The sequence below is a fragment of the Chiloscyllium plagiosum genome, chromosome 2, assembly GCF_004010195.1.
Source record: "Chiloscyllium plagiosum isolate BGI_BamShark_2017 chromosome 2, ASM401019v2, whole genome shotgun sequence".
In the NCBI taxonomy this organism is placed as follows: domain Eukaryota; kingdom Metazoa; phylum Chordata; class Chondrichthyes; order Orectolobiformes; family Hemiscylliidae; genus Chiloscyllium; species Chiloscyllium plagiosum.
This window is the reverse complement of record NC_057711.1, coordinates 145926836-145946527: the sequence shown is the minus strand read 5'-3', so window position 1 is coordinate 145946527 and position 19692 is coordinate 145926836. Positions and strand designations below refer to the sequence as shown.

At 41.0% G+C, this 19692-nt stretch overlaps 1 protein-coding gene across 1 annotated transcript; it reads right to left on the bottom strand.

Annotated features, from left to right (window-relative positions):
- Positions 1-1698: 1698 nt before the first annotated feature.
- On the bottom strand, positions 1699-12319 carry LOC122565031 (gonadotropin-releasing hormone II receptor-like). The gene is made up of 3 exons (XM_043720676.1): positions 11099-12319; positions 7848-8055; positions 1699-4201 (listed from the first exon to the last, which is right to left on the bottom strand). Exons 1-3 carry the CDS (start codon positions 11651-11653, stop codon positions 3924-3926), a joined length of 1041 nt encoding a protein of 346 aa, XP_043576611.1. The 5' UTR covers positions 11654-12319; the 3' UTR covers positions 1699-3923.
- Positions 12320-19692: the final 7373 nt, after the last annotated feature.

Sequence of the window (19692 nt, the reverse complement as noted above, 5' to 3'; positions counted from 1 at the left end):
TATTGTAAAAGGAGTTTTGTCAGATCCACCACAGAAATGGCACATTTATGACAAAAATTAATCTCTCAAAGAAGAAGGAAGCAAGAAGTGTAAAATGTAATAGTGAGAGGGAGCCAGGAGTCAATTTAAGAGATGTGTCCACACCTCTGTGATCAATTGTCCCTGAAGGGTATTGATGTATTTCAATTTCAAGCATAAAGGGAATTAATCCAATCTGTCCAACAATGTCTACCAGCTCTTAAACCTATTGTTTACTTTTCAAACTTTAAGCTGAAGCTTATGTTACAATATGTTTCATAATTCCATATATTCCTAACCTGTGGGATATTTACCCTTGACTGCTGTTTATTTTGCTGTCCACCGGTGCTGCTTGACTACCACATCAACAACATTACACTCATCAACCCATTCTATTATCTCTTTAGAAAACTCTACAGTAGTTAAACACAATTCCCCCTTTAGAATTCATAGCTCCTTCAAAGTGGAATTGCAAGTAGATAGGATAGTGAAGAAGGCGTTTGGTATGCTTTCTTTTATTGGTCAGAGTATTGAGTACAGGAGTTGGGAGGTCATGTTGCGGCCATACAGGACATTGGTTAGGCCACTGTTGGAATATTACGTGCAATTCTGGTCTCCTTCCTATTGGAAAGATGTTGTGAAACTTGAAAGGGTTCAGAAAAGATTTACAAGGATGTTGCCAGGATTAGAAGATTTCAGCTATACGGAGAGGTTGAATAGGTCAGGGCTGTTTTCTCTGGAGCGTCACAGGCTGAGGGGTGACCTTATAGAGGTTTATAAAATCATGAGGGGCATGGATAGGATAAATAGACAAAGGCTTTTCCCTGGGGTGGAGGAGGCCAGAACTAAAGGGCATAGGTTTAGGGTGAGAGGGGAAAGATATAAAAGAGATCTAAGGGAAAACTTTTTCACGCAGAGAGTGGTACGTGTATGGAATGAGCTGCCAGAGGAAGCGGTAGAGGTTAATACAATTGCAACATTTAAAAGGCATCTGGATAGGCATATGAATAGGAAGGGTTTGGAGGGATATGGGCCGGGTGCTGGCAGGTGGGACTAGATTGGGATATCTGGTCAGCATGGACGAGTTGGACCAAAAGGTCTGCTTTCATGCTGTACATCTCTATGACTCTATGACTCTATGTGAACTTCATGTTTATTTCCATCTCCATTTATTGACAATCATATTTTAGGCACAGCTTTTCCAGATGAATATTAAAAGAAAAATGACAAGGAGAATGAGGGAAGAGACTAAACAATTGGAAAAATATATTAAACTAAAAAGAGTGGAGTAGAAGAAAATCCACAGATAAATGTTATGGGAATTAGGTAGCTGAATCGGCCAGACTGTAACCTTCCATCAACAGGACTTGGATTCAAATGAGGACCAAACTGATAATATCAGAAAATGAAACCATAAGAAATAGGAGCAGGAATAAACTGCACAGATATAAGATCATGGCTGATCATTTTGTGGACTCAGCTCCATTTATCGACCCACTCACCATAATCCTTAATTCCTTGACTGTTCACGAATCTGTCTTTGCCTTACAAACATTCAACAGGGTAGCTTCAACTGCTTCAGGTAATTCCACAGATTCCCAACCCTTTGGGAGAAGATGTTCCTCCTCAACTCAGTCCTAAATCTACACCCCTTTATTTTGAGGCTATGCCCGCTAGTTCTAGTTTTGCCCGTCAGTGGAAACAACCTCCCTGCTTCTATGTTATCTATTCCCTTCATAATTGTTTTGGTTTCTATAAAATTCATGCCCATTCGTCTTATCCTTAATAATGCTCTATTATTCATAACAATCATAGCTGATCATTACCAAAACAATGCGTTTCTGCCCCCTCCCTGTATCTTTTGACTTCTGAGTGATTAAAAATCTGTCTATCTTAACATTAACACCATTTATTGATGGAGTATCTACAATTTAATTGGGTAGGAAATTCCGAAAGATCATGCACTTTGAAGAAATTTCTCCTTATCTTAATCCTATATTATTTATCAGCCTTTTCTCCTGAGATTCTGTCCCCTTATTCTAGATTCTCAAACCAGGAGAAGCAATCTCTCAGCATCTCCACTGTCAAATCCGACCAAAATTGTAAATGACATCACCTCTCATTATTTTGAACTCCAGAGATTATAGAGTCAATTTACTCAGCCTCTCATCAGAGGACAAGCGTCCCATTGCAATGAACATCCACAGCACTGTCTCCAGTGCAAGTATAGCCTTCCTTTTATTATGGAGATTGAAACTGTACGTGGTACGTGGTACAGATTTTAGATGTGGTTTCATTAAAGCCCTGGACAAGGCGTTCTTAATCTTGTACTCTAGTTCCTTTGTAATAAAAGCAAATAGTGGAATACAAATTCCTACAGTCAGTTGTCTATTGATAAATTATGAGAAATAGTTTGTGAGCCCTTAATCTAGACCTTTGTGGTTGTCAGCCTCCAATACAAAACTTTCTCAAATTTGACACTGATTGGCAATGACATGCAGGTAGGTTTAAGGATTATATAATTGGGTTCACCTTATAATTCATATTAAGAGTCAAAATCCCCTGAGGAAAAGAATCTCAAAGAATTGGGTATAAATACTACTAAATGTGTAATAATGTATCAAAGTCAAAATTTAAATATAAATTTCGCTCTCCTTCTATAAAGCTGGACTTGTAGCAATCTTTATCATCAATTGTTGATTGCTTGTCCTAATGCTCTCGGTATTGACTATTGTCAGACAAATGAAATGATTTAAAACATTTTAATATTGCTAAAGATGCTATGTGAATAAAGGTTGATTTGTTCTTACAGCACTACACCTGTTAATTAACACTGGAATCAAATATTACTCTTGTTTCATTTCCTTTTTTGGAACAAATAATTTCTTATACGAATACAAGAACATAAAAGATAGGAGTAGGAGTGAATTGTGTGGCCCTTTGAGCCTCCCTTGCATTCAATAAAAGAATAGTTGATCTGATTATGGCCTTAAATCTGTTTCCTTTGCTCCCCACCATTAATGTTGATGCCCTTGTGGATCAAAGATTTATCTAACTTATCCTTCAATACATTTAATGATCCAGGCTTATTCAGTCTCCAGGGTAGAGAATTCCAAACATTATCAATCCTACCAGAGACAGTCACTACTTCGTACAAACAGTTAGTGCCTGTGGGCTTTAATAGTGGTGAGGCTGGATGGTATTCTTTTTAAATCTAAAAATATAATAAATCTTTAAAAGAGCACTGACTTTCATGCATCACTGAAAAAGAGCTCCTATGGAGTAAGGAAAACGTTCAATTCAGCAAATAGTTTCCTTTTCTATGAATCTTCATTTGAAGTGTATCTGCACCAAAGGCCACTTCACTCATTAATTCTTCAGAAGCAGTCTGTATGCATCCAAAAGCAGTTATTTGAGTCAACATGCAAGTAAGCACTTTTCATTAGGTTGAGTGCTGATCCAGAAGTGTCTGAGCTGAAAGATATTTGTTCTAGCTGAGTACACAGGAGTGTAGCTACTGAACTATTTATCAGAGTACTGAAGAGGTCAAAGAAACTCTTTCACCAGTTTCATTGTATAACAAAAACGAAAGACCAAAAAGTAAAAGCTCTACTATGTCATCCACTGATCCTCAAATTTACACATGTTGACTGACATTTAACAGCTGTTTTAACTGCATTCAGCTGGGTGCACATCACTTCATAAGCCTATTAACTTGCCATTTACTTCTCTGCAGTCTGCTGAGAATAAACAACGTTCTTGGAAAATATGGGACCAAGTAATGAAGCTACGTGCTGAATTTCACAATTAATTGGTCAGGAAGTTTTCAGGGCATTGTAAGACAACTGTCATTTTTTATTACTCTGACCGTGCTTAATATAGGCTTCAACATGTTGCCCACTGCATCAGCCACTCGTCATCCTAAGATAGCCAATACGACAAACCACAGGATCCACAAAGCTGTTCAGCATCCCAAAAGTAAATAGGGCATGGTTAATTGATTCAGGAATTTCCTTCTTGTTTATCATAGCTGGAAAAAAATTGTACCAAAATCCCAAGACATAGTATGGAGTCCAGCATATGATGAAGGTGCTCACAAGAACAATGGTCATCTTTAAGGTTTTAATTCGCACTTTGGGAATGTAGTTCTTACTACATCTTGAGTCTGCGTCCTTAGAGAATACTAAAGAGAAAAAAAAACATTATCATTATCATTGGTTATCAGTATCTATTTGTTAGAAAAAGCATGTCTTAATTATAACTCAATAGTACTAGATTGTGAAAATCAGCATCCATGAACAGAACACTGTCATACTCTTACCAACATACAAAAGTCTTTCAGTTATGTTCCTTTGCAAGTAAGAGTTTTATTTTTGGATGGAATTTGTAAACCAGATGGCGTGTGCTTTTTTTTCCTTCATTGATGCTAAAGCAAATTTGCTCCCTTCCATTTCTGTAAGTGACTGCAGAATACACTGTGGTGTGGTCAAAAGTGTCATCAGGTAATTTATGAAATAACTCCATAGAGGCAAGTATCCCATCACCAAGTCACCTTTTATTTACAAGTGGAAAATCCTTGGTACTGATCCAGCTTCCTCAGAACCAGCTCTCAGTGAACAAAACCTTTGACATTGCTGTTTATTTTTTCCCTTTACCAAATCATCCTTTATTCACATGTGCACTGTACATGGGCTGTAACCAGCCAGCTAGACTGAGAAAACTCTCTGAAGCTCCTGTTTTCTTTTATTCATCCTCCACTGTGCAGTAGTGGTGTTAATATTTTTTCATACATCACCCATGGACATCATTGTGTAAGAACTTCATTCAATACGTCCACCACCAGGAAAAACACCCATTTGGCCAATGACCATTAACAAGCAAAGTCTAATAATGGCAATGCTTACATGAAAAAAGTGAAGGGTGAGGGTAAGTATTAAATCAAAATAGAGTTGGAGGGGGTCACTCCTGCTTATATCTGTCAGCCAGGGCTCCCAGATTGGATCAGATTAATAGCCACAATCAGGGAACTCATACTCTATGAGGTCTACTTTGATGACCTTGTTACAATCATTGCACTTTACACAAAGGCTTTTCCAGTGCAAGGAAAGCTAGAGCAGTGCAGGTAGACTTAAGTATCTGATCTTCACTCTGCAACTTACTGTGATGTAGACATGAGATTGAAGTCCCAAAGGATGAATAACCATGGCATCAATAAGCATTTTGTGGCAGAGTGAATTAAAGCTTTGGGTAGTAGCAGAAACCCAAATTATTTTTTCTTTCCTCCTTACCCTGGGCAGAGGTCAACTGTTGCACTACTGCCTCTATCTCAGCTGACATCACCAATTTAGATCAAATAGTGGCTAAATTTAGGAACACTTCGGTATATTCCAACACAAAAGTAAAATTCAAGAAGTTAAACATAATATCAAACTTAAAGATAAATGAGTGGTAAGTCAGATGATTGGACAGAATAGAAAAAGCAGCAAAGAGTTGTCTAGAAAAGGAGTGAAAAATTAAATGACAGTGTTGCATCAGTCTTCACCAAAGTGGGTAAAAATAACATCTCAGAAGCAGCTATAAATCAGGAAATGATAAGAAGAGAGGAACTTGGGAAAATCACAATCACCAGAAAAATGATACTGAGTAAATTATTGAAGCTATAGGCTGGCAATTACCCTAGTCTTGTTGGACTTCATCTCAGACTCTTTCAAGAAAAACTGGCTAGTGAGAAAATTTATGCATTAGTTTTAATTTTCCAAAACTCCCTTGATTTGGGGCAAATGCCATTAGAATAGGAAGAAGTAACTTCTTAATTCAAAAAAGGAGAGAGAAAACAGTAAACTAATAGACCAGTTAAGCTTAACATCTGCTATAGGGAAAATGTTAGAAACTTTTCTTAAAGAAGTTTTGGAGGGCACTAAATAAATATAACATAATCAAGCAGATTTAGTTGGTTTTGTGAACTTGATTTTGCGAAAGGAAAATAATTTTAACCAATCAATTTGAGTTCTCTGAGGAAGCATCATGCACTGTGGATATGGGGGAACTAAATGGTGTGTTGTGCATAGATTTCCAGAAGACATTTGAGAAGGGCTATGACAAACAATATTGCTAAGGGTGGTGGAGATAGCACAGATACAAAATTGTCTAGCTAAGAGGAAGCAGAGAGTAGGCACAAGTAGATATTTTTCAGGTTGGCCAGATGTAAAAAGTGGTGTGCCACAGGGTTCAGTACTGGGATATTGATTTATCAAAATTTACATAAATGACTTGGATGAAGTGACCAAAGGTATGACTGCCAAATTTGCAGAAGACACAAAGGTAGTTGGGAAAGTAAATTGTGAGGGAGAAATAAGAAGGCTACAAAAAGATATAGATTGTGAGTTAGTGAAGATCTGGCAAATGGAGTGTAATATCAGAAAATGTGAAAATGACCATTTTGACAGGAAAAATAAAAAGGAATCATACTATCTAAACTGTGAGAAACTGCAGACCTCTGATGCAAAAGAATCTAAGTGTCCTTGCTCATGAATCTCAAGATGTTATTATGCAGATAGAGCAAATTATTAGGAACACTAATTAAATAATATAAGTTATTGTCAATACAAAGCAGGTACATTATACTTTAAGTCATACAGGGCATTGGTGAGACCACATTGAGAATTCTTTGGACCGTACTAGTCATCTTATTTAAGGGAGAATGTAAACGCTTGGAAGCAGTACAGGGATGATTTACCAGATCAATACCCAAAATGATGAGTTATCTTTTGAGGAAAGGATGGCAAGCTAGGCTTGTATTCACTGGAGATTAGTAGAGTAAGACATGATTTGATTGAATCATACAAGGTTGTCAAGGGTCAAGGCAGGATTGATGTAGAGAGAATTTTTCCTTGAATGGTAGAAGCTATAATTAGGGGTCACTGTTAAAAAATAAGGGGTCACCCATATAAAACAGAGAGGAGACAATCTTTTTCTCATAGACAGTTGTTAATCCTTGGAACTGTCTTCTTGAAAAAGGCAGTAGAAACAGAGTCCTTGAATGTTTTTAAGGCAGAGTGAGGCAATGTTATCAGGGAGATTCAGCAATGTGGATTTCAGATCAGACATGACTTATTAAATGGCAGAGCAGACTCAAGGGGCTGAATGGCCTACTCCTATTGCTTGTTCATTTGTTTGCACATATATTTGAGTTGCTCGTTGTGGCCTTCAAACATTTTTTGTCACTCATTTTAATCATGAATACATCATTGAACTAAGAAATAGTTACAGTCCATCATTTCAAGCTTGACCATCGGCAGGAGCCATGCAGGAGCCGGCCCCACTGCCCTGTCTTTTCCTGTAGCCCTGCACATATTTGTACTCTAAGCTCATTTCATTTCCATTATTTGATTGCCTTGCTCATACAAATCCACAGCATCAGCCCTGAAGCTTTCAAACATATATAGTTTTTTGATGGAGTGAATTCCAGTTTTCTACTATTCTTTGTAGGAAGAAGTCTTTCTTAATATCAAGCCTGGCTGCTCTGGCTAAACTTCTGCTTCTTTTTTGTGATGCTCCCCATTTTGGAAAATAATTTACATTTATCTACACTCTCAAATCCTTTTGTTGCGTTAAGCACTAATTATCCATACTGCAGGGATAAGTTAAAGCTGTCCTGATGCTGATATTTTACGGTTTCTCTCCAGGAACTGTATTTCCTTGCTGATCCTGAACAAAACAACCTGAATGATTTTTAACCAGGTTCACTTATGTGCATGATAGTGACTGCGAGGATAATGATTATTTTTGTTTTGTTAGCAACACAAAAACAGTCAAAGAGAAATATTTACCATCTCCATTTACTGCCATCTTCCTCGTAATGGTGACTAATATACTGGTGTAGCAAAATACCATGATTATAAGTGGCAGAAGGAACAACCAGAGGAAGGTGAAGAGAAAGTAAACTTTTTCCTGCCAAGGCTCCTTGAAGCTGCCATGAGTCACACATTGAGTAAATGGAGCTGGTACAGTAATAGAGACAGTGTGAAAGAGGAACAGCTGCAATAAAAAAAGTTACCGATTACTCATTGCTATACTTGAACATGGAAAACTGATAGAAATAGATGTAAGGTTAGTAATGCAAACAATTGAATCATAACATTTTGCATTACAGAAGAAAGCCATTCAGGAACTGAGCTGGTTCTTTGAAAGAGCTATATGTACGCTTCCAATTCCTTTCACGTATCGATTTAAGGTTTTGAGAGTTAGTATTAAACATGCATCAGAAGTAATGTTGCCAGACCTGATAAGTTTCTCCTGCACTTTCTGTTTTGAATTCGAGTCCCCAGTGTCCACAGTATTTTGCTTTCGCTAAATTTAACTTCCAGAAAAGAGTCATATTGTATCTAAAATATTAACTCTGCTTCTCATTCTAAAGATGCTGCCAAACATGCTGAGTATTTTCCAGCACTTGCAGTTTTTATTCAACAGATTAGCCAGCAGCACCATAATCTAAGCAGCACCAATGGGAGCAGTAGCCAAGACTGGGACTACAGGTAGAATCTAAATTCAAAGTCTCAGAGTCCAGGATCAATTAATTGTGGGCTAGGGGGCAGCCTCACACCAAGGAGAGAAAGCTTTTGTGGCTTGGGAATCATGATGGAAAGATCAGTGGATGTGGGAACATGCACAAGCAACCATCCTATTGGCGAGCTATCCCTGCCCTTCACACCCAAGACATGAGCAGGATGATTTTCTGGGCTTCCTCCCCACACCTGAACTCTTCCCACCAGCCTCAAAATTCGTCTGGTCAAGGACCAGCCATTTGTGGCCTCAAGTATGATGAGGGTGAGCAAGCTGCCCTTTGCCTTATCAACTCTCCCATATGTTGGTAGACATGTGGCTGAGGGTGGTGGGAGGCCAACTAAACCAATAGACTGTTAAAAACCATAAGATGCAGGAGCACAACTAAACAAGTCGGCCCATCCCATATGCTTTGCCATTCAAAGAGATCATTGCTGATTTGGTAATCCGCTGCTCCACTTACTTGCCTTTTCCCCATAACCCATGATTCCCTTACTGATTAAAAATCTGTCTATCTCAGCCTTGACTACACTTAATGGCCAGCCTTGACAGCCCTCTGTGGTAAAGAATTCCACAGATTCATTACCCTCTGAGAGAAGAAATCCGTCCTCATCTCTGTCTTAAATGGGCAACCTCTTACACTGCCCTCTACTTGTACAAGGAGAAACCAAAACTCAACACCCATCCTGTCAAGTCCCCTAAAAAAGCTAGATGTTTCAATATGGTCTTCTTGCATTCTTACAAACTCCAATGAGTCTAAGCCTAAAATAACCTCATCAACATGTTCCACCGTATCAAAGATTTCAGTACGCATGTCTGGTCATAGAGTAAAGTTATAAAGACCTTCACAGCACAGAAGACTGTTGGGCCCATTTGGTTTATACTCTGGTTATCACTGGAACAATCCAGTCAGGTCCATTCCCCTGCTCTGTCCCAGTGGCCTTGTAAGTTTATTTCAAGCACCCATCCAATTTCCTTTTGAAATCATCATTAAGTCTTCTCTGGTGTCCATTACTCTTGTGGGCCATGGGTTACACCGCATTAACACTCACTGAATTAAAAAAAAACTTCATCATCCCCCCCCCCCCCCCCTCCACATCTGTTGCTCAGAATTTTCAATCTGCATCCCATGGCCTTTGTACAATCAACTCATTCATTTTGTCTAATCAGTCTTTATCTTTCATAATCTTGTACATTTTTATCAAATCTCCCTCAATCTCCTTTGATCCAAGGTGAGCAAACACAGCTTCTTCAAATTGACTTTGTCGGTAAAATGCCCCATCTCTGTCACACTTTGTTATATCTTTGCAGCCTCTCAAAGACCTTCAGAGCCCTCATAAAGTAAGGTGACCCGAACTGAATACAAATCTCCAGTTGTGATCTAATTCGAGCTCAGTTCTTCCAGTGTCTCCTGCATTTTCCTTACTGCACCTCCTTTAAAATACTACAGCTCTATTTAAATGATCTCTCATGCTAAAATGCATCAGCATATATAAGAACATAAGACCCAGGAGCAGGAGTAGGCCATCTGGCCCTTCCAGCCTGCTCCACCATTCAATAAGATCATGGCTGATCTTTTGTGGCCTCAGCTCCACTTACCCGCCCTCTCATCATATCCCTTAATTCCTTTTACTGTTCAAAAAAAAATCTATCTTAGCTTTAAAAACATTTAGTGAGGAAGCCTCAACCACTTCACCCGACAGGGAACCCCATAGATTCACAACCCTGTCCAATTTATTATGTTCCATTCACCCAGCTACTTGTTACTCGGGTGAGAAATGTGAATGAGAAATGCACTTCATCCAGGTTGGAAAAACATTTGCTAAGATATCTTTGGGTGCTATTAGCGGTGATTTGGTAGATTGTGATTTGTTTGATTGCTTATCCATTAAACTCCTGAACAGTCTCCACAGAAAATTTAAGCGATGTATGAAATGCAAGGCGATAGACAGCAAACATCGTGAGACACCGAAATTTTCTGCAGGTGCTCTGGCTTGGTAAGTTCATCTTGACATCTCAGTTTCATGCATCCTTTTAAAATTGGTGTGTATTAAATGCCCCCACTACGGACAATGAAATACCACGCAGCTAACATCTTAAAACCAGATTTCCTTACTGGGTTTTTTTGTTTTCAGAGCACTGCTTGAACTTTACGCTCCTGCATTTCAGCCCAGCGTTGGCAATTTCGGCTCGACTGGATCCCCCATATACAAACGTTGTAACCATTGCATCAAAGCGATATTACTAATGCGAGACCGTGCGGTCCCACGTCAGAATGCAGCTTTGCCATTGGAGAAGGATCTGCATATAAGTTCAAATCCCACCTGCTCCAGAGGTGTATAATAACTCTGAACAGGTTGATTAGAGAAAAAAAATCTATTACATCAATCGAGTGTTTTATAGTAATGACTTTGCGTTTTAAAAAAACTCGGATCCTGACTTGTTCGAACTATACTGCAAATACAGGTTGAAACCATTTTTGTCTCGATGCCCAGAGTGTGGATCTTTTGTGTATTACCTGAGGGGTAGCCAAAATGACACTCATGACCCAGGCCCCGATGAGCATGGTTCGGTTCCTCTCATTGGCTCTGCTAATGCCCAGAGGGTGTAGAATGGCACAGTAACGATCGAGGCTGATTACCATCGTGATGAAGGCGCACGAGTACATGGAGAGCAGCTTGAGGAACATGAAGAGTTTGCAGGCGGAGTCCCCAGCGTACCATTGCACCGTGATGTTCCAGGCCGCGTCCAGGGGCATCACAATGAAGGTGACCAGCAGGTCAGCGCACGACAGGTTCACAATCAGTGTCCTGATGTGGGATCTGGCTGTGCCTCTCCTCCTCAGGGCGTCACACAGCACGCTCAGGTTGAGGTAGGAGGAGATCAGGAAGATGGTCAGGGTGATGACGACTCTGACCTTAGAGGCCGTGGAGAAAGTAGGCAGCAGGAGCTCATCGTCGCCGCCCTGGCCCCTGGCCGTGGTGCTGAAACTCCCATCGCTGTCCAGGCTGCCGTTAGCAGCGCTGATGTTACAGAGAGGCAAGTCGCTGCAGCAAAGTAGCCGGAGTTTCATTGCATTGGACTCTGCCTCTGACTGGATAGAGCAGTGATCGCGGAGTTAAATCTGACCAAGTGTCCAGATCCGGGCCAGGCGTCCGGGAAGGCTTTCATCTTCTGCATCTTCCTTAGTCGCAAAGGTTAACTCCGAGGTGGGGTTTGGCAGCAGTTCAGAAATTGTGAATGAGTCACTTTTCCTGTTTGTGGGAGGTGCCCTTTCCTGTGCCCTCCCTTCTTCCAGCAGAGCAACTGACCAAGAGGTAATTACAGCATAAAATGCTCCGTAATTCACAGGCCCTTTGAGTTTACTGTCCCAACGCCTTGAGTAAAATTAAGCAATGGAATAAGATTCAAATTGGAGATTTTTCGAAGATGTCGAAAAATATATATTAAATTAAATGATTTGAATAATTACTCAAACAAACAACAAATTAGTCGACTTGTCTTGCTAATTTAACCCAAAACGGAATATTGGTTTCAGCAAGTTTTGAACATGATGGATATTGACATGATGTGATTCTGCATAACTTGATGATCCCTCAACTATAATGAAAGGAAAGCAGGGAAGATAGAACAAGACCTTTGATCCGCCCCTTCATCCCGCTGCTTTCCGGCGCTTACTAATGAGGATCCTGAAGGTAGATCAATCGCATTTTCTGATGAACAAGCAATTCTGCATGAGGATAAAGTGTACACAAGGGCGACTTTGTATCTGCGCTGTGAGGTGATTGCAACCTCGCATCTGAATGCTGTAGCTGCAGTGGGTCGCTGTTTTAACCCAGAATGTTACAACCAAGCTATCCTGATGTATATCCTAAGAGATTTTTTTTTTTAAATACACGGATTATTTGGCTGAGATCCCTCATTCACAAGCAGGACCATTTCAAGATTCATCTATATCTAAATTCTTTTCCTTGGTCGGTTGAATTGCGCTTTTTTCCCTTCCTTGTTTTCCGATCGTGCTACGCAGGGTGGTATGTTTGGTAAAGACCAATAATGAAAAATGAACTATTTTTAGTTCCTCACGGGATTTCAGTCGCAGTCAATCACATTCGTTCGACCAGCTTCGCTGATATTTGCGAGTAAAATTAGATGTCGAACTGGTGTAGATAATTGAGGCATTAAGACCTAACTTCACTGTAAACGGTGTGGAAACCTACCATCCTTTTCAATCATTATGTTATACTACTTTCGTTCCGATATGTCACCTCATTTATTCCCTTTATGGAGCTATTAAACACAAGGACTGACAGAAAGATTCGCTCGACACAAGATGGTTTTGGTTTCAGCCTATTGTCTGCAGTAAGACTGCAATGGAATTATCCCATAGGGCACAGACACCCACACAATGTGGTGTGTTCATCATCATCATGTTAAAGATTGAGGTACAGAGTACTTGTCCATTTGATTCCGACCTTAGAGTCAATGTTTACTTTTATTTATTTACAGTGAGTTTGGGCGCATCAATACTTTCATTAAAAGACAAGCGGGATGCTCACTCAGCATAATGCAAATGGCCGGAACAGAAACGTGCTGCCGTTGAATCTAACCTGCATCTCGCAGCAAGATAAACAATGCACTCCCTGGGGAGCACTATAGGTTTACATTGTCCAATAAAATGTAGGTACAAGGAAGGAACATTGAGTTACAGGAAACTAAGGTACAATGCGGAGAGCCAAAAGAAATTGAATACTATGCTGCTTACATTCAGCGAAAACAATATTATTTATCACTTACCTGCATCGTCAGCTTTGAGACATGGTAATGCGGGATGATAATGCAATCAAACCATATTCACAAAACGCCAAGTCGACTTTCCTCCACAATTTGAATTTAGCTCAGTGGCATACTTACAGATTATTGGGGATTGTTTGGCATTTTATTACGTTGTATTGACTTGTTCATTCATTATTTAAGACATTGCCTCACTGGTTCAAAACTACAAAGTAAGAATTTGCACTCATATGATACCTTTCAGGTTCACTGAATGTCATTTCAGAGGCATCAAAGTACTTTTTGTGGTCAGTATTTACCCACTTATGGCCCTGAGATAAATGACATCGCAGTTTTTTTTACTGATGTTTGTTCAGAGGTAAATATCCATCAGGATATGCCCCCAGCTCTTAACCATAACACCATAAGAAATAGGAACAGGAGTAGGCTGTCCAACCTCTCAAGTCTGTTCAATATTGCTCACGGACACGTTCCCCCATAACACTTGATACACCTACTGATCAAGAATCTGTCTATCTCAGCCTAAAATATGAACAAGTACTTTGTCCCACAACTCTGCAGCAAAGAGTTACAAAGATTCACAACCCTCTGAGAACAAATTCCTCCTCATCTCAATCTTAAATTTATTCTGAGACTATGTTCTCTGACCCTGACTCTCAGCATTGTCCCCGTCAAAACCCATAACAATCCTGTATATTTCAATGAGCTCACCTCACATTATTCTAAACTCCAGTGATTGGATTCACAACCTGTTAACTCTTCGCTTGTAAGGCAATCCTTCCTTACTGGGATCATCCCAGTGAATCTTCTGTGAACTGCCTCCAATGAAATTAAATCTTTCCTTAAGTAAAGGGACCAAAAGTGCCCACAGTACTCCAGATGTGGTCTCACCTGGGTGCTAGTTTCTATGTTTCATGCACAAATAGCCCCAAGTTCATTTTTAAAAATATTCATTTGTGGGATGTGGGCATCGCTGGCTGGCCAGCATTTTATTGCCTTTCCCCAGTTGCCCTTGAGAAGGTGATGGTGAGCTGCCTTCTTGAACGGCTGCAGTCTACCTGCTGTGGGTTGACCAACAATGTCATTAGGGAGGGAATTCTAGGATTTTGACCCAGTGACAGTGAAGGAATGGCAATGTATTTCCATGTCACAATGGTGAGTGGCTTGGAGGGGAACTTGCAGGTGGTGGTGTTCCCATGTATCTGCTGCCCTTGTCCTTCTATATGTAAGTGATCATGGGTTTGAAAGGTGCTGTCTGAGGATCTTTGGTGTATTTCTGCAGCGCATCTTGTAGATAGTATTGATGGTGGAGGGAGTGGACGCTTGTAGATGTAGTGCCAATCAAGTGGGCTGTTTTGTCTTGGATGATGTTAAACCTCTCGAGTGTTGTTGGCGCTGCACTTACCCAGGCGAGTGGGGAGTATTCAATCACATTCCTGACTTGTGCCTTTTGGATGGTGGACAGACTTTGAGGAGTCAGGTGAGTTACTTGCCACAGTCTTCCTAGCTTCTGACCTGCTCTTGTAGCTACTGTGTATATCTGGTGCATCGATTTGAGTCTTTGGTCAATGATATCCCCCAGGATGTTGATAGTGGGGGATTCCATGACAGTAACACTGTTGAATGCCAAGGGACAGTGGTTAGATTGTCTTTTATTTGTGCTGGACATTTGTGTGATGTGAGTGTGATTTGCCAATTGTCAGCCCAGGCTTGGATATTGTCCAGATCTTGTTGCATTTGAAAATGGACAGCTTCAGTATCTGAGGAATGGTGAATAGTGCTGAAAATTGTGTAATCATTGCCGAACATTTCCACTTCTGATCTTATGATGGAGGGAAGATCATTGATGAAGCAGTTGAAGATGGTTGGCCGAGGACACTACCCTGAGGAACTCCTGCAGAGGTGTCCTGGAGCTTAGATGACTGACCTCTAACAACCACGACTATCTTCCTATGAGCCAGTTATGACTCCAATCAGTGGAGTGTTTGCCTCCTGACATGCACTGATTCCAGTTTTTCTAGGGCTTACACTCAGTCCATAAGACCATAAGACATAGGAGTGGAAGTAAGGCCATTCGGCCCATCATGTCCACTCCACCATTCAATCATGGCTGATGGGCATTTCAACTCCACTTAACTGCATTCTCCCTGTATCCCTTAATTCCTTGCGAGATTAAGAATTTATCAATGTCTGCCTTGGAGATGTTTAACATCCCAGCCTTCATTGCACTTTGAGATAATGAATTCCATAGGCCCACCACTCTCTCATGCCCTCATTTCCATTTTAAATTGACCCCCTCTAATTCTAAGGCTGTGCCCATGGGTCCTAGTATCCCCACCTGATGGAAACAAATTCCCAGCATCCACCCTTTCTAAGCCATGCATTATCTTGTAAGTTTCTATTTAATCTCTCTTCAACCTTCTAAACTCTAATGAAAACAATCCCAGGATCCTTAGCCCTTCATTGTATATTAGGCCTACCATTCCAGGGATCATCTGTGTGAATTTCTGCTGGACATACTCCAGTGCCAGTATGGTAAAAACAATAACTGCAGATGCTGGAAACCAGATTCTGGATAAGTGGTGCTGGAAGAGCATAGCAATTCAGGCAGCATCCAACGAGCAGCGAAATCGACGTTTCGGGAAAAAGCCCTTCATCAGGAATAAAGGCAGAGAGCCTGAAGCGTGGAGAGATAAGCTAGGGGAGGGTGGGGGTGGGGAGAGAGTAGCATAGAGTCTTGTAGAGAGAGGAGGAAAACTTCTTCAAGGCAGGCATCCTTGCAGGCATCCTTAAAAACCCTACTGCGAATCCTCTTGCAAAGATGCCTGCCTTGAAGATTTCCTCCTCTCTCTACAAGACTCTATGCTACTCTCTCCCCACCCCCACCCTCCCCTAGCTTATCTCTCCACGCATCAGGCTCTCTGCCTTTATTCCTGATGAAGGGCTTTTGCCCGAAACGTCGATTTCGCTGCTTGTTGGATGCTGCCTGAATTGCTATGCTCTTCCAGCACCACTGATCCAGAATCCAGTGCCAGTATATCCAGGTGTGCGGCCGAAACCTGGACACCGTATTCTAAATGGGTCTAGCCAGAGCTTTATAAAGTCTCAGTAGCACATCACTGCTTTTACATTCCAACCCTCATGAGATAAATGATAACATTATGTTTGCTTTCCTAACAAAGGATTCAACCTGCAAGTCAACCTTCTTTAGAGAATCCTGGACTAGCACTCCCAGATCCCTTTGTACTTTGGCTTTAGATATTTTCTCACCGTTCAGAAAATAGTCTGTCTCTGTATTTTTTTTTCCTGAAGTGCAAGACCTCGCATTTGTTCACATTAAATTTCATCAGCCATTTCTTGGACCACTCTCCTAAACAGTCTAAATCTTTCTGTAGCCTCCCCACCTCCTCAGTACTACTGCCTGTCTGCCTAACTTCGTATTATCAGCGAACATCATTAGAATGCCCCCAGTCCTGTCATCCAGATCATTAATATATAAAGTTAACAGCTGCAGCCCCAACACTGAACCCTTCAGGACACCACTTGTCACTTGCTGCTATTCCAAAAAAGAACCTTTTATCCCAACTCTCTGCCTTCTGTCAGACAGCCAATCCTCAATCCATGCTAGTAGCTCACCCCTTACTCAAAAGCCTCCCATGAGGCAACTTATCAAAGGCCTTTTGGAAGTCTGGGTAGATAACATCCACCAGGTTTCCCTGGTCTAACCTACTTGTTACCTCTTCAAAGAATTCTAACAAGTTTGTCAGGCATGACCTCCCCTTATTAAATCCATGCTGGTGAGTTCAAATCTGACCCTGCACTTCCAAGAATTTAGAAATTTCATCCTTCACGATGGATTCTAGAATTTTACCTACAAATGGGGTTAGGCTAATCAGTCTATAATTTTCCATCTTTTGTCTTGATCCTTTCTTGAATAAAAGGGTTACAACAGCGATGTTCCAATCATCAGGGACTTTCCCTGACTCCAGTGACTTTTAAAAGATTACAACCAACATCTCTGCTATTTCTTCAGCCACCTCCCTCAGAACTCTAGGATGTAGCCCATCATAGCCAGGAGATTTATCCATTTTTAGACCTTTTAGCTTTCCTAGCACTTTCTCTTTTGTAATGGCTACCATACTCAACTCTGCCCCTTGACTCTCCTTAATTGTTGGGATATTACTCATGTCTTCAACTGTGAAGACTGACACACAGTATTTATTAAGTTCATCAACTATTTCCTTATCTCCCATCACTAGCCTTCTGCATCAATTTGGAGTGGACCAATTTCTACTTGTGTCTCTTGTTTGTTTCTTATGTATTGAAATAAATTTTTACTATCATTTCTAATATTACTGGCTAGCTTACCCTCATATTTGATCTTCTCCTTCCTTATTTCTCACTTTGTTATCCTCTGTTTGTTTTTGTGGTCTTCCCAATCTCCTAATTTCCCAGTGCTCTTAGCCACTCTCTTTTTCTATGATACATTTCCTGATTTTCCTCACTGGGCTCTGCTTCCAGTCGATTTTTGTCAGTTCCTCCCTCAAGCCCTTGTAATTACCTTTATTTAACTGTAACACCATTACTCCGATTTTGCCTTCTCTCTTTCCAACTGAAGTCTAAACTACCATGTTATGATCATTGCCTCCTAAGTGTTCCCTTACTTTAAGATCTTTTATAAGGTCTGTCTCATTACATAACACTAGTTCAGAATAGCCTGCTCCCTTATGGGCTCCATCACACGCTGTTTCAAAAAGCCATCCTGTAAGCATTCCATGAATTCCCTTTCTTTGGATCCACCAGTAACATTATTCACCCAATCCACTTGCATTTTGAAATCCCCCATGATCACCGTGACCTTGCCTTTCTGACATGCCCTAGCTATTTCCTAGTACATCTTGTGACCACTGCTGGGAGGTCTGTACATAACTCCCATTATGGTATTTTTGCCTTTGTGGTTGTTCAACTCCACCCCGCAGACTCCACATCATCCGACTCTATGTCATTCAGTGCCATAGATTTAATTTCATTTTTAACTAACAAGGCAACCCTGCCCCCTCTGCCCACCTTCCTGTCTTTTCAATAAGCTGTAAATCCTTGGATGTTCAACTGCCAGTCCTGAACCCCCTGCAATCATGTCTCTGTGATGCCTATTACATCATAATCATTCACGATGATTTGTGCCGTTAATTCATCTACTTTGTTAAGAATATTACAAGCATTCAGGTAAAGCATCTTAATGTTAATTTTCATTTCCTCATGATTTCCAACACCTCTAGTAGAATGTCCGAAGTTATGCTTTATTCCTAATCTGCCTCAAACGTAAACCCTGCACACATGCTAACCTGCTGCTTATCTTTCTACTTGACTCCATACTCCCTGTTGCTTTCCTTTTCCCTTCCCCCCTCTGACTCACAAGTTTAATGTCCTAGTGACCTCCCTATTTATCCTTTTCGCTAGAACATGGTTCCAGAACGGTTCAGGTGGAGACCGTCCCATCGGTACAGATCTATCCGCTTCCAAAACCGATGCTAATGTCCAATGAAATGGAATCCCTCTTCCCCACACCAATCTCTTAGCCACATGTTTACTTCCTTAATTTTCTTATCCCTTTGCCAGTTAGCATGTGGCTCAGGCAGTAATCCAGAGATTATGACCCTCGAGGACCTGTTCTTCAATTTCCTTCCTAGTGCTTGATGCTCCCCAAACAGGTCCTCCTTCCTAGCCTTGCCTATGTTGTTTGTGCCAACGTGGACCACAACAATTGGATCTTCTCCCTCCTGATCCAGTATCCTTCCAAGCCATTTGGAGATGTACCCTGACACCCGGTAGGCAACACACCATGTGGTACTCCCAATCCGGTTCACAAAGGATATTATCTGTTCCCCTAATTATAGAATCCCCTATAACAACTACTTGTCTTTTTGCTCTCCCCTCTTGAATGGCCTTCTGCACCATGGTGCCATGATCAGCTGGCTCATCCTGCCCACAGCCCTTTTCCTCATCCATCTAGGGAGCAAGAATCTCATCCCTGTGGGACAAGGTCAAGGGCTGAGGCTCCTCCACTCCTGAACTCAGAATGCACCTATCCGCCTCACTTACAGTCACACCCTGTTGTTCCTGATCACTAACTGAATTTGAATTATTTAATCTACCAGGTGTGACTGCCTCCTGAAACAAAGCGTCCGGGTAACTCTCCCCCTTCTGGATGTGCCACAGAGTTTGAAGCTCAGATTCCAGATCATCAATTCTGATCTGGAGTTCTTCCAGCAACCAATATTTTCTGCAGATGTGGTCACTGCCATTCACAATGGGATCAGC